Below are 23,631 nucleotides of genomic sequence, written 5' to 3'. Positions count from 1 at the left end.
CCTTTACATTTATACCTCTCATCAATTTGATGAAAGGTCTCCTAGGCTAAGAGCCCCCCTGCATCCTTGACACTTTGGAGTTTCACCTTTTTTGTGTATTTACAGTGGGGCCTTGACTTACAAGTTTAATTTGTTCCATGACAGAGCTCGTAACTCAAATTACTTGTATGTCAAATCAAAAAGTGAACGAGTGAGACACGTGATGCTGGGCTGCTGTTGTGGCGTTCACTGTGACGTTCGCTGCGCCAGCTAGCGGTGGGGTATCTGAAGCTGGCTCGTAACCCGAATTTTAGCTCGCAACTCAAAGCAAAAAATCGGCCAAGAGACAGCTCGTATCTCGAAAAACTCGTTAGTTGGGACACTCGTAAGTCAAGGCCCCACTGTACTGTCATTTCTTTGAGGTCTAGCCATCCACCATCTTCAACCAAGTGTTTTGATATTTCATTTCAGTTTTTTAAAACTTTTCTTTTTCTAACCCTCACCTGAAGATATGCTCATTGATTTTAGAGAGAGAGGAAGGGGCCGAGAGACAGAAACATCGATGTGAGAGAGAAACTTTGATCAGTTGCCTCCTGTATATGCCCCAACCAGGAAGGGGAGATCGAACCTACAACCTAGGTATGTGCCCTGACCAGAAATCAAACCTGAAACCTTTTGGTACACGGGACCATGCTTCAACCAACTGAGTCACCTGACCAGGACAGCTTTTTAAAAATTCAATTTTATTAAGTAAAATAGGATTTACTTATGGCCCCGTAGAGATTGTCTTCCTCTTTTCTTTATACAGGACTAACATTTTTCTTATGTTTTCCTTAATATTCATTCCATAACTCCGTCTTCTTTTTTAAAACACAACTTTATGTAAAATTTTTCCCCTAGCCAGTTAAATTACATATTACACTTCTCAAACAACTCCTTTTTAAATGTAAGCTATAGTTTAATCAGCAGAAAAAAATAGTTTATCTCTATCTACCTTGTAGTTCAAAAATAATTTAATGAAACAAAATTTATCTTAGTGATAATTTTTTTTAGTTTCTGAAATGTAAAAATCTTGCCCATTTTCAGTTTAAAAGTTGATTATCATTTTATGTTCTACATCTATAATAAACTTTCAAAAATTTCTTTTAGAAACAACTAAAATATTTCAGTATCAATAATTTCTGAAAGCAGTGGAATTTATATAATTTGATAAGCTTCCTCCTACATGAGAAGTCATTTTCCTTTCACTGCAGTGGAAGCAGTTGAATTAGTATAATTTGCTTTTGCTTCCCCCTACATGAAAAGTAATTTTCCTTTTACTGCATTGCTCTGGGCATAGGGCAAAGTATTTCGATTGGAGATAGGTTTGCCACATAAAACAAAGGACTTCCAGTTACTTTGAATTTCAGTTAAGTAATGGCTTTTTTTGGTGTGTGTGACACATTTGTTTTGTTATTGTTGCTAAATGTAAGCATAGTTGGAGGTGATGGAGGGAGCCATAAGTTTATGCCCTTGACTTGTATTAACCAATGACATATGGAATGTTTGCATTTTCTTCAAACTTTTAAAAATAAAATGAAATGGAGGTTTAAAATATTTGTATCTTATCTACAGCAGTTTGTTGGCTGTAATAACAATCCAACAATACAGATTTCCCAGTGATGGAAATCTACTTTTAATCATTTTAACACCACGACAATATTAAAACTAACATTTTCTCATATATCTTAAGAGTTATATCTTTTGCCAATGTAAAGTTATCTTCTCTATCTAATAGGTGGAAGTGTCAAAAAGACAGAAAAATGAAAGAATATAATCAAGTATTTGTCATAAAAATAATTACATCCTCATGAATTAATATTTCTAGATGTTACAGTTTTATATATTTTTTATTTTTTTCAATTATGGTTTACACTTGATATTATTTTGTATTAGTTTCAGGTGTTCTGCATAGTGGTTAGACGATCATATACTTTACGAAGTGTCCCCCCTGATATTTCTAGTACCCACCTGGCACCATACATAGTTATTACGATATTACTGACTTTATTCCCTATGCTGCACTTTACATCCCGTGACTATTCTGTAACTACCAATCTAATTCTCCATCCTTTCACCTTTTTCACCCATTACCCCAACACCCCTCCCATCTGGCAACCATCAGTCTGTTCTCTGTATCTATGAGTCTGTTTCTGTTTTGTTCATTTATATTGTTCTTTAGATCCCACAAGTACTGTAAGTGAAATTATATGGTATCTGTCTTTCTCTGACTGACCTTTTTCACTTAGCATAATACTCTCTAGGTACACCCATGCTGTTGCAAATGGTAAAATGTTCTTTTTTATGGCCAAGTAAACTCCATTGTATATAGGACCACAGCTTTTTTTGTCCACTTGTCTATAGATGGGCACTTAGGTTGCTTCCATTTGAAAGAATATATCCACCCCATGTTCATTGCAGCATTATTTACAGATTAGTTATTTGTATTTCAGGAAATACGAAGCTAACGTAACAAGAAGAAACTCTGTAATACCGTGGGACCTCAGAAACTGTGCTTTCTAAATGGCATCTTTCAGACGTTGTAATAATGAAAGTATATAATTATATAGAAAAGGAGAAAACAGTGAGCAAACTAGTGGACTTGAAAGCATTAAACTATCTCTTATGTCAAGAAAAATTAGAACATTTATTTATGATGTTTATACTCTTACAATTTAATATTAAAATAGTAAAGGCAGGAAAGCTTTTAAAATTGAGAAATGTATTTTGTTGACTTAGATAATGATCTCATTATACAAAATCTCAATAAATAGCTAAAATTCAGAAACTTGACACTGTCATGGACAGGTTCAGTATGAATTGGTGTATGTTCTAATACATTTTGTGAAGACATCTAGAGAAACAGAAAGCAAAAGTTGAAGCAAGCCAGGGTCTGACAGTGCCATAATATCTTCTTGTTTTTTAAATAATGTATTTAAAATGATAAACGTATGCCTAAATGCCATTTGATCTGATTACCAAACATCTTGATATTATATATTCTAATAGTCATTCAGTTCTAAAGATTTCATACTTTCTCTTATTATTACCTTTTTAATTCATTGGTTATTTGGGAATGTGCATGGGTTTTTAAAAGTATATATTGGTTTGCCATATTTTATTGTTGATTGCTTATTTAATTACATTGTTAGAGAACCTTATGTAATAAAATTTGAGAACTGTCATGAATTCTTACGTTTCATACAAATTTGAAAAGAATGTATAGTCTCTATATGCATTTTAAAATATGTTGCACTAATTTGTTTTTATGAATGTATTATGCTTTTAAAATGTATTCTTAAAATATTCCTGTTTATTGGGTACAGGGCTCCCTTATGTCAGCCTTTTAAATTTACTTGTTGAAGTCTTTTGAGTCCTTACTAATTTTTGTCTGCCTGGTCCATCAATTTCTTATAGGAGTCCATTAAGATCTACCATTCTCCTTGTTATTCTATTGAGTTTTAGTTTATTTATTTTGATAAATAATGAGATATTTCCTCCTTTTTATCCTTTGTCAAGTATGAAAATCTGAATTCATACTGCTGTTTTATCCTTGAGTGCCAAAAATGCACATTTATCTCAGTATGAAGTGTATTACATACCACTGTATAAAGAGAATATGCAAGATGAACTGTTGTTCATGTGTCCATTTCATTCTCGCCTTTTAGAGAAAAAGAAGTTATATCTCAAAGCTGGTGAGGAGGAGAGAAAAAGACATTATATGTATCTTAAAATTTTTTAATTTGACTTAAATTGTGAATTTTTAAAATTAAATTTGCCAGAGCACATTCCAGGCTAATATGAAAAATTAAAGCTAAGTCCAGGTACAGCATTTTTTGAAAGGATGGCAACATTCCTTGAAAAGGTGGCTACTTGGACTTCATAGTCTACCATCTAAGACTCAAACAAAACTCCTGAAGGGGTGGGACCATGAAGTGGAACAGTATTAAAGGATGCCGTCCGACACATCACTGACTGTTACTGAAAAGCTGAGATGATTCCAAAGGAATGCTGCTTTGGCCCTCAGAAAGAGGCATTTGAATTCTGACCAAAATACCCTGAGAGTGGCAGATGCTAGAACAGGGGTGGGCAAACTTTTTGACTCGAGGGCCACAATGGGTTCTTAAACTGGACCGGAGGGCCGGAACAAAAGCATGGTTGGAGTGTTTGTGTGAACTAATGTTAACACTGCTGCTGGTGAAGGAGCGGAGGGGAGAGCAAGAGAACCCTCTGCTCTTTCGGCTCCACGGGCCGGATAGAACAGCCGAACGGGCGGATCCAGCCCGCAGGTTGTAGTTTGCCCACGGCTGTGCTAGAAGGAAAAGAAAAAAAAAGAAGTTAAAAGACAGCCTTAAAGATTTTACCCCCTAGCTGCTGTCCTTAATGAACTGATTGCAGAATAAGAGTTTTGGCGGTCAGCACAAAGCATTTCTAGAAAACGTTCCTAATGTGACCAGGAGAGATGTCCCTGCTTCCATCCCATCCCTCCTGCTCCCAAATGCTGGGTGTTTGGAGGATCTCCCTCACCCACAGGGCCTCTGGTCTGAGGTCAGAGGGAGGGGAGATTTGGAGAACCTTGGACACTCATCTAGGATATAGCAGAGTAAATAGTGCTTATTGGTTGGTTTGGGCATTTGGTTTATAGCATTCATACTGATTTTGCTTCTTAAACACTTTTTCTTCAAACCTACACATGAAGGCAAATTATGTGTTTAAGCCTCTGACTCAATATAGCAGAGAAGTTTGTAAAAACCACATTCAGACCAGATTTAGTGAAATCTTTTTTTCTTAAACACCTTTTTTCAAGTGAAAAAAGTTCTGCAAACATTGAGACATAATTGAAATTCTGTTGCCAAAATGTCTCTCAGGTATTGAGATAAGCCAACAATGCCTGCACTATTGAAGTAAATAGTCATATGGTAATATTACTAATAGTAGTAGCAATTGTAAATGTGGTCACACCCATGGGTAGAAGGGAAAGAGAGACCCTCTACTAACTTGGGTGTGTAAAACTATCTTGGGGTTTGTTGTATACTCTTATCTGGACCTTCCACCCTCTGGCAGAATTGCAACAATTAGAGGCCTGGTGCACGAATTTGCGCATGGGTGGGGTCTGGCCGGCCCGCCCCAATGGGGGCCCATCTGGCCAGGCCCTCAGTGGGAGACGGGCTTCAGGCGGTTGGTGGCAGGCCCTGCCCCTGATCGGGGTGTTGGGCGCTGATCGGGGGCCGGGTTGGCCAGTGGGGTGGGGGTGCAATGGGGCCCTGGATCAGGCTGGTTGACTGCCGCAGTGCACATCACAGCCACCGGTCATTCTGGTTGTTCTGCCTTTTCGGTCACTGGGCTTTTATATATATAGATAATGGGAACTAAATCTGGGCAGGCTTTTCCCATTGAAACCATCTTTTTATTTTTTTCCCCCCTTAATTACCTGGACATCTATTTTTAGATGGTGTGTTGATATTAACAGCCAACCAAAGGCATGAGGAAGCTAATTATATGAGGAAGTTTATATGAGCCAATAGGTTTTTGTTTTGCTGGTATTTTCTTTTTTAAAAAAGTGATAAAATGAGTGATTTCTTAGGAAAATGCAGTTTACCCAAATTGATGCAAGTAGAGAGAGAAAGCTTAAACCAATCAATATTCATAGAAGAAAAACAGCTTTTGAGAAATAACAAAGCACAAAGAGGTACCAGACCTAGATCGTTGCACAGGGAGATTCAAGTACACTTTTAGAAACCAGGTAGTCCCGATATTTTAAATTTGTTTCAGAATATAGCAAATAATGAAAAATTCACAAATTATTTTATTGAGTAGGTGTATCATGAACACCTAATCCAGATGGTAGCACAAAAAGAAAGCCACAGACCTATATCATTTATGACAATTGATATACAAATCTTAAATGCAATATTAGAAGTAGATTCCCAAACCAGTAGGAAAATAACACATCATAACCTGGTGTTTTGTTTTTTTTTTTAAACCAGTAGTGCAAGAATCAGATTAGGATTCTGTTAGAAAATGTGTTAATAGAGCATACAATACTAATGGGTCTGAGGAGAAAAATATGATTACCTTCACAGTTGCTAAAAAAAGCCTTTTAAAAATTCAACAGCTACTTCATATAAAAAATTAAATAAAATTGCAATGAATAGATACTTCCTTAACATGATAAAATTAAAATTGCCAGATAAATTACACATATGTAAATGTATGTACTAAAATTATTTGTCGATATAAAATTAGAACCTTGGGTATCCTGTATTTTAATTTGCTATACAGGCAATCATAGATAAAATGTACAAGCCTCATCCTAAAGATGGTTCTTACTTAATGGAGAAATAGTAGAGGCATTTGCACTGAGATCAGAAATATGGCAAGAATTTTTAGTTTTCAGCTTCCTCATTGCAAACTTTGAATACATCCTTTAGAAATTATTTCCAGCAAGTAGAATTGTCTTGGTTATGGGCTACAGAATTATGTTGAATAATAAAAGTTGGAAAGACTGAAGAGAGAAATATAACTATAAAGTAACTCAAGTTAAAAAATAATCAGTAAACACTATCCAAACACACTCCAAAAGGTGACAGTATCAAAAGTCTAGCGTTGGTAGCGTTATTACTGATGCAGTGTGAAAAATGTTCCCTGACACTGACGCCTCGCCAATAATTACATATTGTGCATGGATCGCCATCAAGCTCAGTCTGAGACTCTTTAACAGGGGTATCACAAGTCAATAAATATTTTATTCTTCCAATAAAATTGAATCGTGATTATAGCAAGTTCAAAGTCCAGATTTCCTACGAAATATAAGTAGTAAAAGCTGCATGATCCAACATCTAGGGGGCAAAATAGAAAAAAAAAATACAGTAGTACAATTATGCAGTATTTCTGGTTGAAACTACAGGTTCTGAAAGAGACAGGTCTGTATTTCAACCCTGTTATTTCCACATTTACTAGTCAAAGGCTCTGGCAAGCAAATGATCTTCAGTTTCTTTACCTGGATGGTTGTGAAGGTTAAATAAGATCTTACAAAAACCCTTAAGAGTACAGCAAGCACAATACATGCTAGCAATTCATAAAAGTGTTTCAGAAAAAAAAAAACCGACGATGCATTTATTTTGTTAACATCTATCTATATTCATCACGCACACGAAATAGGACGCCTTCCTGCTCTCCCCAGTCACCTCTCCAGACCTAAGGAGCTGCAGGCAAAGCCTGGATGCTGTTCAAAACCTGATGTACAGGGAATTCAGGACCCTAAGATGCGCACCAGGAGGCAGAACCCCACCGTTTGCAGAAAGGGCAGGCGCCGGGCGGGAGGGAGAGGTTACGAGCTCATCACGGAGAATCCCTCCCCTGCGGACCCGGGGGCCGAGCCCGCGCAGCCGGGTCGGGCCGGGCCGTTGGGTCCGCGGAGCAGGTGCGCGCGGCCCGCCCTCCGCCGCCGCCCCCCGCGCCGAGCCGCACGCGCAGGCGCAGTTAGCAGTCGCTGCTGGGCGGCCGCGGGCGGGACTGGTCTGGGAGACGCGGGGAGCGAGTGGCAGCGACTCGGACATATGAGCTGCCACTGCCGAAAACGGGCCCGCCAGACAGGTGCGTGGGCACAGGCCGCCTCCCCGCTGCCCCTGCGCTCGGCGGGGATGAGGAATCGAAATCATTGCTTTCTGCCCCGGGGTGCGGGGGGCGGGAGGGGGGCTGGGACGCACCCCTTTGGCGACCCGCCCGGCTGAGCTGCTGGGGCAGGTGAGGGAGCGGCGTGGAGATCGGGGTGGGGGTGCCGCGGCGAGTTCCGGCCTTGGGAGGAGGAAGGTCAGCCCGGCGGCGGGAGTGGGTGCCGCCAGGGTCCGTTGGGTCCCGAGGAACCGCCGTGTCCACCTGCTGCGCCGGGCTCTGGAGGACGCGGGGTGCCAGGTGCCCCCAGCCCGGGCGGTCCCCGAGGCTGGGCCCCCGGAGCCGAGGCCGTTGGTCCAGCGGTTACCCTTCCAGCCCGTTCCACGCTCGAGCCCGGCTGCCGAGGGGTTAGAGGGGTCGCGGGGGGCGCTGCTCGTCCCACCCGCTACGTCTCCCCAGAATGGGAGCCAGACCAACATTGGCTCGGCCTTCGCCATCCCCGCCCCTGTGAGGGCGAAAGGACCCCGCCCTGGGGCCCGGGCCACTCCCTGGATGCGCTGCCTGGAGCCGGCGCCGCTGGGGACCAGCCGTGCACTTGGGTGACATCCAAAGGAGCCCTAATGACTAGAGACTCATTATCTCCCAAAGCCTGTTTATGATCAATCAGATGCTTGAGCCCATTGTATTTACAACATTTCCCCAAGGAACAAGGAGGGGGCATTTGCTTGGGATTTAAAAAGCAAAGGACAGCCGAGCTCAGGAGGGGGAGAGAGAAAGGGACTCGTGGGGGTGGGGTGGGGGGAGAAGAAGGCTCAGCTTAGGAAAGAGTTCGTTTATATTGAAACGTTTTGATGCACAAGAGCCATTAAAGCCCCCGTCTAGCCTTAAGATTTTGCTGGCTTCGACATTGTACATCACCCTCCTAGGGTCACTTAATCACGCCGGGTAAACCCTCCTGTTGGTGATTGTAAGTTTGATTTTTCAGTGTACACAGTTTTGCCTTCAGATCTAATTGGGTTCGATCTTCCAGTCACATTTACACCTTATCCCTAAATCCTTAGAACAAAGTCCTCTATGTTCTTGATACAGTTAATTATCATGTGTGTAAATGGCGTATATTGATGGCTCTGAGCAAATTGAACAGTGCAGTAAATTAGCCTTATTTCTTATTTTCAGTACCTAATAAATTTTAGTGCGCTTAAATAGAAAGCTAGAATTGTTAAACTTCATGGACCATTAGGTCACCTAATTTAACCCTTTTACGTGACCAGTGATAAAACAGGCCGAGAGCAGTTTGAACCCATTGCCTTTTTATTTTTTTAAAATATATTTTTATTGACTTCAGAGAGGAAGGGAGAGGGAGAGAGACAGAAACATCAATGATGAGAGAGAATCATTGAACGGTTGCCTCCTGCACACCCCCAACTGGGGATCAAGCCAGCAACCCAGGCATGTGCCCTTGACCTGAATTGAACCTGGGACCCTTCAGACTACAGGCCGACACTCTATCCACTGAGCCAAAATGGCTAGGGCTAACCAATTGCCTTTTTAAAAATAGGACTAGAAACCTTGCCATAGTGCCAGTTCAGTGTGTTTTCTAGCATCCCATTCTGTAGATGAGTTCCCAAAGCTGCACGACAACTAATACTTTAAATAATAGTGATTTTCAAAAACTGTTTTTGAGGCACACTAGCGTTGGATGAGTTCCCCACCGGCCATTAAACCTGAATAGTAAAAAGGCATATAAGAATAGCACCTAGGAAAGCATGAATATGTTAAATAGGCGAGTGTTGAAGAGAATGACAGAAGTGAGTCTTAAATGGGCAGAATTTATGCTGAGAACTACAGAGAACTATTGAGCATTTTTATGAACAGCGAAATAAGAGTTGCTTTTAAAAAGAAAATTCATGCTAGAAGGTGGAGGATGGATTTGAAGGTTGGCAAGACTGAAGTTGAAGAGGCATAGTGGGAGTTTACTTCTCCTTTTCAGAAAGCATGGCTTCCTTTCCCATCCTTAAGGCTGTGGCACGGGGACAGAGAGAAGCATTTAAGAAATACCCATGTGGGATGTGAGGGCGATCTGGCTGCGACATCTGTCACCCCATTGATCGCCAGGGTTGATTCGGCTGATCTGGCTGGCTAGGCGGGTGTCCCCCTCCTCCCTCACCGATCCATGTGCGTCCCTCCCGAAGCTGCGCGCTCGGTCGAAGAGGACGACCCCCCCCCCCCCCCCCAGGAGAGGACCGGTCTTCGGTCAAGGGTATACGAGTAGCTGCGCTCCCCTGCTAGAACCTCCAAACAAGCTCTCAAGAAATACCCATGTGTATTTAGTTATCAATGACTAGTTTTAAGATAATGGTTGACTGGAGGTGCAGTTAGTGGGAGAAGGGAATTAAGGAGATAGAGAAGCAGGCTTGGGAAGAAAAACCAAGTTCAAATTAATGGAAGCTTTGGGACATTTTTAAAAAAATATATTTCATTGATTTTTACAGAGAGGAAGGGAGAGGGATAGAGAGTTAGAAACACTGATCAACTGCCTCCTGCACACTCCCTACTAGGGATGTGCCTGCAACCAAGGTACATGCCCTTGACCAGAATCAAACCTGGGACCCTTGAGTCCGCAGGCTCTACCCACTGAGCCAAACCAGTTAGGGCACTTTGGGACATTTTTGAAGATGGATAATGATTTGAATCTAAAGAGGAAGTGACCTCTGAATAAGATTTGAGAGTTTTAGCTAGCTTTTATAGCTAGAAGCCAAGTATGTTTTGCTAATGACTGTAAGTTTAGTGTCTGATATATGCCTGGCACATATTGATGATCACAATATGTGTGAATGATGAATTTTATTATCTGCTGGCTAGACTCCTCTGAATTTCTGGAAACATTAGCTATCACCAAACAAGTAAATTCTGTAGCATGCTACTTTCTTCTGTGAGAAAACAGCTGCATTTTAAGTCGAGTCTTGCAGCTTCTTTGGAAGAAGGCTACTTGCCAATAGTGTCACTGTTACCTGCCTCTTCACCTCATTTGTGATCCCTCAAAGTCAATTTTTAAGAATACCCTTTAATTTTGGTGAAAATTTGCCCACTTTTATTTTTGTGACATAGTAACACAAAACTTTTTAATTTTTCTGTTATCTTTTCTAGAAAAGCAAATCATGAATTGAGTTGTTCAAATGCGGCATGTCCATAGCAAGATTATGAAATAACTCAAAATCAGAGATGGTTTTTCATAAATGTAGAGTAGAATTTTAAAATATGATTAATTCTCCATATTAAACCAGATCATAAAACAGCAAACTTCCTAGACCATTATATTCCTACTCTGTAGAAATGCCTTCATTTTGTTGTTTTAACAATGTTCTAATAAACTTTAGAGGACCAATATCAGAAGCATTGCCATAACTATTTATCTGTCTTAAAACCATAAAGACATCTATTGTGTAAGGATTCAGTTCATAAATTTTTCTAGGAGTTAAATTCCAGAAAAGATTTTTACCTCCAAGGAGCCTGTAGTAGACTTTTATAGTGAATACTCCCTCATTTTATTTCTGTTTTCCCCCAATTGCTTAGAAACCCTTTCGCTAAATTTATTGCTGCCATGCTGCTAAGAGAAAAATCTCAGAGTTGGTTGCTTAGAAACATCTCTTTCCCTCCTTCCTGGAACCTTCTCCCTCCTCCCCTCCTCCCCATCACTTATGCATTCATTCATTTATTTCATAAACATGTTCCTATTCATACTGTCCCAACACTCTTTGGGACAGTATGAATACAGAAATGATAGAGAATTCCAGTGCTGGGTGAGCTTACATCTATGTCTGTTTTGTTTTTTGCAAGTTGCCCCAAGCTATTATTTTGGAACTATGTAGAAATAGTATAATCCTAAATAAATAAGAAAATGTATCATTATGATGGTTACATAAAAAATTAGCAAATGATGCTATTCAGTCAATTTTAACTTTAGTGTGTAGCTATGGTTTTAAAACCCAGTGCAGATTTATTCACATATTCAGGATTTCAGTTATCATCATTTCACTAATCTCAGACATTTAGTAGTTTCTTACTTTTATAACATTAGATCCAGACTCCTCGGATATTTTGTAGCACTTGGTTGCCTAAACCACCAGAAAGTTGTATTTCCAGTGATTATTTCTGCTATTATGGCTCTTTCCCACTTTCTGCTATATTTCTTAAGGAATTTTTATTGTTCATAGGTTCTTCTGATTTAGGAAAATATACCCAGTTTTCGTTAACAAATGTATTAATAAATGTAATTCAAAAAAATAAAATAAAATAAAAAAGCCACCTCAGAGGCCTCCCATGGTTTCTGGTGTTCCTGAGGAGTGGATGGCTGTGATGGTTCATTTTATGTGTCACCTGAACCACAGTGTGCCCAGATATTTGATCAAACACTGTTCTGGGTGTGTCTGTGAGGGAGATTTTGAATGAGATTACATTTGAATGTTAGAATGAGTAAAGCGGATTGCCCTTCCCAATGCTGGTGGGCCTCAACTAATCAGTTGAAGGCCTGAATAGAACCACAAAAACAACAACAACAAAAACAGAACCCCTCCTGCCTGTATTTAGCTGGTACTGCAGTCTTTTCCTGCCTTTGAACTCAAACTGAAACATTGGTTCCTCTTGGGCCTTGAGCCTGCTGACTTTCAGACTAGAATTTATACCATTGGTTCTTCTGGCTTTCAGGCTTTCAGACTCAAGAGTAGAAATGCAAAGCAAGCTTTCCTGGGTCTCCCTCTTAACTCCACGTCACACCTAACTCCAAAGAAAATATAATATAGTGTTGTCTCCGGGAAAAAGAAAAAAACAACTTCGTGATCAGCTGGCAGTCTCTCTCACACTTTACAACAAATATTGGGGATCCTATGATTGTCTTATTTTTAGTGCTCTAGCTACCTCTGCTGTGGAGTTGAGCCTTACTTCCATACCAATAAGTGAACTACACTTTATCGTTTGTGATTTGGAGTTCTCAGTGGAAATTTATTAGGGCTTCTCGGTGATGTTGGTGAAGTTCTTTGAGGTATATCTGCTTGGTCTTGGTTTCAAAAATTAGGGAGAATGGTATGTCAATGGACAAAGTTACTTATACTTTAATTTGTTATTGATTAGCCCCGAATCATGGCAGAGAACTTACATGAGATCAATGATACATTGATGAAAATGAAGGCACAAATAATATTTGGTAATTTCAGCAACTTGTATGGAGTGAGAAATACACAAGAAGCATAGAACCCTGGACTTGCTATCTTTTATATGTTTATAAGGAAGGGAGATGGTAGCGTCAGCACTAAATGTTTTACCTTATACCATATAAACAAATTCTTGCTGCACTAAAACTGCATAGCTCAGAACAACCATATAGATCAATACAGAAATAGAGGACTTGAGCAATACTATTTGGACATAAATAAAGAACACTCCACCTAATAACAGCAGAAAGAAAAATGGATACCAATTTATTGAAAGAAATAATACCAATCTTTCTCTAACTCTTTTAAAATATTTAAGAGGAGGGAATAATTCTAGACTCACTCGATGAGGCAGCATTACCCTGATATCAACACCAGACAGAGACTCTGTAAAAAAACCTCAGGCCAATAACCTCTATGAATATTGATGCAAATACATGTTTTTCTTAAATGCACGTGTAATATTCTCTAAGATAGACCATAGGTTAGGCCATAAAACATGTCAGTAAATTTATAAAAATCAAAATCATACAAAGCATCTTTTTCAATTACAATATAATGAAACCAAAATCAGTAGTAGAAGGAAAACAGGAAAATCCACAAATGTGTGGGAATTAAACACCACACTCTTAAACAACCAAAAAGTCAAAGAGAAAATCACAAGGAAATAATAAAATATCTTGATATAAATGAAAACAAAAACACAACATGCCAAAACTTATCAGACACAGTGAAAGCAGTGCTAAGAGGGGAACTCACAGCTGTATATGCTTATATTAAAAAAGAAATATTTCAAATTAACAAATTAACTTTATATCTTAAGAAAGTAGAAAAACCAAAGCTAGCAGCAGGACAGAAATAATAAACATTACATGATAAATGGAATAGGTCATCTATAATAATAAAAGCATAATATGCTAATTAGACCGGATGACCATCCAGATAAAGCCAGGGCTGCGAGGGAAGCCTGGGTGGGTCCTGGGTGCCAGAGCGAAGCCGGTGCCGGCAGCCGGGGCAAGGAAGGCCTACTCTTGCATGAATTTCATGCATCGGGCTTCTAGTAGGTAAATAATAGAGAAAACAGTGAAACCAAGGGTTGGTTCTTTGAAAAGATCAACAAAATTGACTAACCTTTAGCTAGATTGAATAAGCAAAAAGGGAAGACTCAAATAATTAAAATCAGAAATTAAAGAGAGTACATTTCTACAGATATAAAGAGAATATTATGAACATTTATATGCCAACAAACTGGACGACCTAGATTAAATGGACAAATTCCTAGACACACGTAACCTATTAAGATTAAATCATGGTGAAATAGAAAATCTGAAAAGACTAGAAGGTTATTGAATCAGTAATCAGAAACCTCCCAATTCACTGGTGAATTCTACAACCAGTAGAAAAAACTTAATTCCAGTCCTCTTCAAACTCTTCCAAATAATTAAAGAAGGAACACTTCCAAACTTACTCTATGAGTGCCACAATAGCTTGATAGCTGTCAGAGAAGAAACTACAAGAAAACTACAGAAAAATATCCCTAATGAATAGGGTTGCAAAAATTGTTACCAATTAAAATGACCAAGTGTATTCCTGGGATTTATTCTTAGAATGCAAGGATGGTTCAACATATGAAAATCAATCAACATAAGACACCACATTACTAGAATGGAGACAAAAACCCCACATGATTATCAATTCATGTAGAAAAAGGATTTGACAAGATTCAGCACCCTTTTATAAAAAACTAGGGGCCCAGTGCACAAATTTGTGCACCTTGAAAGGAACTGTGGGCTGCAAGGTTGTGGTGGGCACAAGGGTAGGTCTCAACCCATCCTCCGCACCCCCTCCTGGCCCCTCCCACCATGGCCCTTGGTCCCCTGTCTGCCAGCAGTGCCGCTCCCACCATCGCCACTCCCATGCACTGACAGTGCTGGCCCTGCTTACACCCGCTGACGGTGTGAAGCAAGTGCCTGGAGGACTGTGGTGCATGGGAGCAAAGAATTTTCAGTAACCACCAGAGTCTCACCCTAATAACAGAGATCGGCACCCCACCTTGGTCAGGTGCCCTCCATCCTGCTCCACCATCCAGCCACAGCCGATGCCTGCCATGTTCCACGCGTGCCCCCTGGTGGTCAGCGCACATTATAGCGACTGGTTGTTTGGTTGTTCTGCTGTTTGGTCTATTTGCATATTAGGGTTTTATATATATAGATTCTTAACAAACTATGAACAACAACAAAAACTCTCTCACAATAATAAAGGCCATGTATGAAAAGCTATCATACTCAATGGTGAAGACTGAGAACTTTTCCTCTAAGACAATGGTTCTCAACCTTCCTAATGCCGCGACCCTTTAATACAGTTCCTCATGTTGTGGTGACCCCCAACCATAAAATTATTTTCGTTGCTACTTCATAACTGTAATTTTGCTACTGTTAGGAATCGTAATGTAAATACCTGATATACAGGATGTATTTTCATTGTTACAAATTGAACATAATTAAAGCATAGTGATTAATCACAAAAACAATATGTAATTATATGTGTTTTCCGATGGTCTTAGGCAACCCCTGTGAAAGGGTTGTTCAACCCCCAAAGGGGTCATGACCCACAGGTTGAGAACCGCTGCTCTAAGATATGGAACAAAATAAAGGATGCCTGCTTTTGTCACTTCTATTCAACATAGTATATGTTTCCCCCACTATCTGAAAGTAGATTTTTTTTCCTATGAAACCTTTCACAAGTCAAACTGGTGTAAAGCAAAGGGTACCCCCCCGCCACACACACACTTCTTGAAAATGGGATACCTGTCTGGAAGTCCTAGCTAGACCAAGTAGGCAAGAAATAATAAGACCTCTAAATTGAAAAGGAAGAAGTAAAATTATCTCTATTAACAGGTAATATGACCTTATATGTAGAAAAACCTAAAGATTCCATACACACACACACACCAAAACACCTGGTAGAACTAATAAAGAAATTGTAGTTGCCAGGGACTTAGGAGAGGGGGGAATGTAGGAGTTCCTGGATGTGTATGGTTTTAGTTTTGCAAGAAGGAAAGAGTTCTGCAGCTTAGTTGTACAACTGTGTGAATATACTTAACACTACTGAACTGAACAGTTAAAATTAGTTTAAATGATAACTTGTATGTTATGTACATTCTACCACAATTAAAAAAAATTTAAACTGCACAGATTAGTTGCTTCAAAGTTCCAGGCCCGGCAATATCTTACTTATTCTTTTAAAAAACAATGTGTGACAAACCTCACAGTTTTGTTTGGAGCTTGATGGCATGTTCACACCATAGTGTAATAGGCTTTAAAGTGATACACTGAACTTCATGATGTAATTGTCAGCTGGTGTATCACTGAATAATGTTAGAACACTGAAGAATTAAGCAGAAACCATTAGGTTTATATTTCTACTTTTTAAAAAAAAAAATTTTTTTTAAAAAAAAAAACCAAAACAATAAATAGCAACAAGAACCTTGGAATAGTTTTCTTAATGGAGACTGTTACAGAACTGCATTGCCTACAGAACAGTCTGCGACCACTTGCAGTTTATTTTTAAGTATTTCACTTGTATAGTAAGGTAGATATGGCTATTTGGGGGTAAATATCTTCATAGCTTAATACTACTAGTAATTGCATGCTGTTAACATTTTTGTGATTTCTTTCCATTGCTTTATCAGTAAACGTAAGGCAGTGGGTAAAATTAAAATAAGAGATAGCATGGCATGTTGATATAATGTTTTTGGATGGTTTCTAATCATGTGACTTTGACCAGTTTTTAAAATCTTTGAGTCCAGTTTGTAGATTAGAGGTGATAATGTCCACCCTGTTTATTTCCTGGGCTTCGCATTAATTCTTCCATGGTGGGCCAGTACACCAGAACTCATACAAAGCACTTAGGACATTTTTATCCCCAACAAATTAATTATTAAGAACCTAAAGTACATATGTGTTCATTTTGAAGAAGATATGGGTCTAAAGTGATTTTAATGTTCATTATTACTGCTATTATTAATTTATGCATTTCTGTTTTACTCAAATGTTATTGATAGTCAAGCAAAGCACCTTTACGTTATAGAAGTCATGAGAGGTTCCTAAATTTTTAGAACAACGAAGCTTTAGGGTTATTAACAATTAATAAGCAATTTGCAAATATACTCATTTCTGTGTCAGTAAGTGAAAATTTTAAGAAATAAAATTTATTGTTATTGAGTCAAACTGCCCTCCTTCATTTACTTCCTATCTCAGTTACACTTCCTTCTTATGATTCAGAGAGCTCAAACTCTTCTAACAAATGACAGCATGCATCGTTTTGTATTGTCTTTGAACATAAAGATGGTGTCATTAACATACCTTTTAATAGAGAATATTCATATTATGGTAGACCCGTGTTGATTTAAAAAAACAACAACATGTTTTCAACTTTAGAGTTGAGCCAATGACCTTTAGAAGAAGCCAAGGCAAACTCGCCCACACATCCATGTAACATTTTGATCTCAATAGAAAGGGTCCCTAATCAATTGAGTTAACTATATGGAAAAAAAGATTTGAATAGCCTAATGATTCTTTTTTAGAAACAGCTTTATTGATACATTATTTGCACCTTCAGTTTAATGTGTAAAAGTCAGTGGATTTTAAAATACTTACAGTTATGCAGTCATTACCATATTCCAGCTTTAGAACATTTTCAGCGCCCTTCCTTCTCCTCCAAATCTTTCTATCTATTAACCCTTTCTTTCCACTCTTTTCCCTAGGTAATCACTAATCTATTTTCCATTTCTCTGGATTTGCCTGTCTTTTAAATTGGATCATATAATCTGTGGTCTTTTATTACTGGCTTCTTTTACTCAGCAGAATGTTTTTGCAATAGGAATCCCATATTTGTTTGGTTTTTAAGCTGTGATTTGATTTCAGCCAAAGACTATCACATTAAATTGTGATAAACGTCTTTTTCTTTAATTTTTGGTGTTTATCAGTGTATTTTGGCTTTATAATGATAAGATTTCCAATTGTATGTTTTTATACGCGTATACAATGTTATAATAAATAAAGCAACTTAAAGATGTAGGAAAGAAAAGGGGGTGCACTTATTGAGTTTGGTGATCACTGTTATCTGTATCTTGAGATTTGTGCCACTGGCTGTTTGTTTTTAGAGGCAGGCCTGTAGCTCTAGAATCTGTGTCCTGTGAGATTGAAAGTTGGTATTTTCCACATGGTCAAAACATAATTTAAGTAATTTTCTTAATGATTTGTTTTAAAAGCCATCCTGAAATAAAGGAGGTATTAAGAAGAAATGATTTCTTTGTAAGTATACTTACACATATTTTTTCAGAACTTTGTTTTATTTTCACTAATAACTTTTACTTTCACAGATAATCAGTATGCATTTCCAAGGCTTTTGGCTATGTTTGGGTATTTTATGCATCTCAGTTAATGCAGAATTCATGGATGATGATGTTGAGATGACAGACTTTGATGAAAATCCAGAAGAGACTGATGTTAATGAAAATGAACTCTCCTCAGAGGTAAGGTTATTGAGAAATCAGTTGTAAATTATTTCTTTACATGATCGATAGGAGTGACTAATCTCAAGAATTATTTCAGTCAAAATAGTCTTCATTTTCTAAATAAGTAGAAGAACATGCTTTCCCCCAACTATTTATTGCTTTGTGTTTTAGAGTGCCCGTAATTACAGAAATCTGTGCATGGCACTTGACATGGTTTTATTACCAAGTAAATATGGGGAAGGTTTTTACTACGAAATAGGAGTTCATCACTGGCTACTGAGGACTAAGTGCTTCTCGCTAAGAGAAAGGTTTTCAGTCTTATTTCTGACACTGCTAGCTCTCTGTAGGTAAAAGAAAAGGTAGTATTATTTGCAGTCCTCCTAGAAGTAAAGTAGCTTTTTTTGTGCGTGTCTTGAAGGAAAAAAAAGTACCAAATAAAAGGATGAATTAGAAAGGGAAGTGATGACGAGCTCAGCAGTTAGCAAGCTCAACTGTGTTTCTGTCTTAGCATTGATAAGATGTGCTTTGAGGTGGTGACTAACAGGAGACTGAAAAACTTGGCAGAGTTTTTTTTTTTGTCTTGACAATCCGTAAGAGTTTTCACATTGAGGACTATTCATCTGTAATAATAAAAGCTTAATATGCTAATTAGACTGGACAGCCAAAGGACCTTCCAGACGTCCTTCTGGACGACCTTCTGGATGAAGCCAGGGCAGTGAGGGCCGAGCCCCTTGCATGAATTTCGTGCATCGGGCCTCTAGTATATAATATTAGGACAGCCAGACATTTTTCAGAAATATTTTTGATGGTGAGAGAGCATCAATTGTATTGTGCCAGCTGTGCTTCGAGGGTGAGAGTAATAGGCAGTTGTTATAGACTCATTGTAGAGGTTTCTGTTTGCAAATGCAAGTGTGTTCAGCTGTTTGATGTGAATTCACTCCTGTTAAATTTTAAGCCGCACAAGCACAGTCTTTTAAAACTTAGTTTTATGAACCACAGAGAGTAAGTAACCAAAGTGCTAATGACTGAGTTAGATACAGCTACTACAGGGTCTTTGGAGGTGAACACTCCAAACCAATGGGCAGATACCCACCCCTCTTAACTACAGTTGGTGATCATTTGAAAAGGTGATAAAAAGTGGGAAAGGACAGTTTTGATTTTTTGGTCCTTCTAATTGTACGGCATGAGTAATCAAGTTACGATAAAGTATAAATAAAGGACAAAATACACTGCTGGTGATGGAAAGGGCGGTCTAACAGAAGAAGGGGGCCTCTGTGACACCATTGCCCAATGTTCCGTTGTGCCAAAAACAGAGAGAGCAGGTAGCTTCATAGCCAGTTGACTATTTTGATAGCAGAATCTGGATCCTGTTGATAATTATGTGGAATCTTGTTTAACCATTTGTACACCATAAGCGTCTATAGATGGAAGTGGCGGACTTTTTAAAAATTAAATTCAAAATATCATGGCAGTTAACTGTTAATTACTGATTTTTCACTCTTTAACAGACAAGAAATGTTATACTATTAGGACAGGATAGGGACTGTGAAAATAGAGAAAGTACTTCTACATCCTTTTCTCTAAAGGCTAAGAGAAGGCATCTCACAATTAATCATACAAATAAAACCATGAAGGCTGACTCAGAAAGGACCCAGATCTATTATGTTTGGCAAAATTTAATCATTCATCATCCATTCAAATTATCTCTTGATAATTTTTCAATAAATTATCTTTAATCCTTTAAGTTCTTTTGTTGGCATGTTCTGTATAGTGTAGCGGTGAAGCTACAAGCTTTGGAGTAGGACAGCCTGGACTCTTAAGTAACTGGAAGACAGTGGGCAAGTTACTTGGTCTCTCTCCTATAGTTTCATCAGACATGAAATGGGCACAAAAACAGTACTTTTCTCGTAGGAGTGTGGTGGTCATCCATCATGATCATCATCAGAGCAGCTCTGCAGATAATTTGCTTTGCAGTGCTTTCTCTATTGAATATTTTTGTTTTATAGGTTCCTAATTTTTCAACAGTGTCATCATTCTCTAGTCACATAGCAGTGAAATTTAAGAGTCAATTTTAAACTAGCCTACATGCTTACTAAGTTCGTGATCTTGTATTTTTATTGTGCTATTTATTTTGCTTCTAATGATTTATATCCCCAAATATGATAACCTGTTAGAATTCTTTTAAGGCCATGTCAACTGTGTCATGAGGCCTTCTCTATTGCTTCCTGTTCCTTCTGTGTTAGAGGAATCGGTGTATCCTCTGTTTGCACATACAGTATTTTCTTCCCCCCGTCATCGTATCTCTTATATTTTCTTGTATCTTTTCACCACCAGGATACAAAGTTTTGAGGTCAGAGACCATGTTACCTTATATTACCTATATGTCCATTACATAATAAGTTCTTAACTAGTGAGATTATTTAACTAAAATATTTGTGAAGATGAATAACTTTTAGATTTTTAAAAATTATTTTCTAGATTAAATATAAGACACCTCAACCTACAGGAGGAGTATATTTTACAGAAACTTTTGATAGTGGAAGGTTGGCTGGGTGAGTATTCATTCAAAAGAATGATTCCCTTGACTTGATTAGTTTTTTTGAAATTATTGGTTATTGGCTTATGAAAATTGCCCCTACTATGGAACTATAAAAAATTTTTAAAGTGCTTTATTTGACAGTGTAAACCAGTATCTTAACACATTTTTGTTATGGATAGAAATGTTTAACTTGAATAGTTATTTATATAAAGAAAATAAAAACAAATGAATTATGAATATAAAGTAAAAATTTATAACATTCTTCCCCCTTTAGGACAGATATTAATAATATAATTTTACATGACAAATTTAATTTACTCTTCTATTTTAAATAATGGTAAAACAATAAGATTAATTAATTATTGATTATTATATGCCACTGTCCTAAATAGGTAGGTAAATACTACCTTTATCTCATTTTATAGGTGAGAAAGTGAGGCTTAATGTATCTTACCCATGATCATACAGCTGATTGCAAATAGCAAATCTGATTTCACTCTAACCTTGCAGGATGATGTCTAGGTGTCTGATTTAGCCTTTAAATATTTATTTTTGAAGAGAAGTAACTGTTGTATATTCTTTTATTGGGTTTCTAATGTGCATTGCATCTATAAATTGCAGTTTTATTTTTAATGCTATACATTTGCTTTTACCTTTACTTATAGGTGGGTTTTATCAAAAGCAAAGAAAGATGATACAGACATGGAGACTTCCATATATAATGGTAAAATGTTAATTTAAATATTACTAGTATGACCCAAAGTTCACTAACTTTAGAGATTATATTTCTATGAAATATGTATGTCGGGCCTCAGTCTTCACAATAGAACACTCAGTCTTTTGTCTCTTTTCCAGTATTTCTTGGAGTCCCTGGGTAATCCATATTTAAGCGACCAATATCAGATTTCCTTGAGAACTATTTAGTGTTCACAGTAGTTAATGATAGCGTCTCTCTCTTTTTTAAAAAAATATATTTTTATTTTATTGATTTAAGAGATGAAGGGAGAGGGAGAGAGAGAGAGATAGAAACATCAGTGATGAGAGGGACTTACCAATTGGCTGCCTCTTGCACATCCCACATTGGGGATCGAGTTCGCAAACCGGGCATGTGCCCTGACCTGGACTGTGTCCTCCTGGTTCGTAGGTCGATGCTCAGCCCCTGAGCCACACACGCTGGGCAATGATAGCATCTCTTAAGTGCCACTTGAGTAAGTTTCATTTTCACATTTTTAGGAGTAAGCAAATGGGCCTAAAACATTAAGTGCTGGGATACAGGGTTTACATTGGGAATAGACTTATTTAAATTTTTTCAGACTGAGTTGTTAATAAAAATACAGTAGATGTTTAATAAATACCAATTCTTTTAAGTGACCAACTTTCAGGATATCTTATGAAACCATATCAATTCTTTTATGAAGTTTTAATTACCTCAGATTTTATATTACCTGGTATTGTCTACAGGGTACTAAATGGTACCATGTAGTACTAATGCTAGGTGGTACCTTTTTCATAGCTGATAAGTGTCTGTACATAATTGCAAAGAAAAAGTAACATAGTTTTGAAAATCTTTTATTAAAAACTTGGCCTGGCCTGTGGGGATCAGGCCGAAACTGGCTCTCCGACATCCACGGAGGGGTCCCGGATTGCAAGAGAGAGAGGGCGGTTCTCGGGTGATGCACCCCAGAATCGGGCTCCCTCCTCTCTGGTTCTGGGTGCAGCACCCAAGAACCGCAGCTGCCAAGCCACTGCAGCTTGGTAGCTCCTGCATTGAGCATCTGCACCCTGGTGGTCAGTGTGCATCATAGCTACCGGTCAGACAGTTGCTTAGGCTTTTATATATATACTAGAGGCTTGGTGCACAAATTCATGCATGGGTGGGATCCCTCGACCTGGCCAGTGATCAGGGCTGATGGGGGCCCGCCGGCAGGGGGGAGGGACCACGGAAGGTTGGCCGGCTGCAGGAAGTGGCTGTGGGAGCCCACTGACCATCAAGGAGCAGCTCCTGCATTGAGTGTCTGCCCTCTGGTGGTCAGTGCACGTCATAGCTACTGTTTAGTCGTAAGAGTCGCTTAGGCTTGTATACATATAGATAGATATCCTTAAAATCCTAAAGATAAAGGTGTTATTTCTAAAACGAAGACCTTTTTGTTTTGGCCAAAACAGGTTAGAAGTGATAATACAGTTTATCAGTGTGAGAGAATAACATCAAGTATATTAATCTTCTTTTGAAAAGTATGGTATAACCAAATTAGAGGGAGAAAAGGAAGAGAAACCCAAAAACTTTAAAAAAATGCATTTTTAAAAGCTCAATGAAGTCTACAAAATGATAGACCAAAAACACCTTTCTCTGATTCATAAACCTGGGTTAGGTAGTTGCTCTGTGGGGTTTTTCAGAAAGAAAAAAGTAATATAGAAAGCATTAGTGATTCAAAAATGCTTGTTAATGTTTCAAGTTGGCACAATGCTGGAAAATAGCCAATTTTTGTTAAATTGAGGTTTTTTTGGAATAGGCAAGCCTACAATTTTCAAAACTAGAACAAATTCATATAAGTTGGTTATTTTCCTTTCTAAAAAGAGGACAGGAGAACATTCCAAAACACAACATTTGGGCTACAGGTGTTGTATGCAGCCCATAATCTAATTTCAGGAGCTTCCTGACCGTAAACCTGGGAAATTCCGGCCAGAGAGGGCCTAACTCGGCTTTGCAATGGTACAGCTTGTGCTTATTCAGTGCC

The 23,631-nt window shown here is 38.4% G+C and overlaps 1 protein-coding gene across 1 annotated transcript in view; it reads left to right on the top strand.

Moving 5' to 3' along the window:
- The first annotated feature begins 7,515 nt into the window (after nucleotides 1–7,515).
- CLGN (calmegin) overlaps nucleotides 7,516–23,631 on the top strand; it is a 38,055-nt gene continuing 21,939 nt past the window's right edge. Inside the window, exons 1-4 of the mRNA XM_036311675.1 lie at nucleotides 7,516–7,614; nucleotides 18,223–18,375; nucleotides 20,836–20,909; nucleotides 21,562–21,620. Of these exons, the coding sequence (XP_036167568.1) occupies nucleotides 18,232–18,375; nucleotides 20,836–20,909; nucleotides 21,562–21,620 (277 nt within the window). The 5' untranslated portion in view covers nucleotides 7,516–7,614; nucleotides 18,223–18,231. The remainder of the gene's footprint in view (nucleotides 7,615–18,222; nucleotides 18,376–20,835; nucleotides 20,910–21,561; nucleotides 21,621–23,631) is intronic.

Source organism: Myotis myotis, unplaced genomic scaffold, assembly GCF_014108235.1.
Source record: "Myotis myotis isolate mMyoMyo1 unplaced genomic scaffold, mMyoMyo1.p scaffold_m19_p_6, whole genome shotgun sequence".
NCBI lineage: Eukaryota > Metazoa > Chordata > Mammalia > Chiroptera > Vespertilionidae > Myotis > Myotis myotis.
Note: the sequence above shows the minus strand (reverse complement) of the source record. Positions and strands in the feature narration are given on the sequence as shown.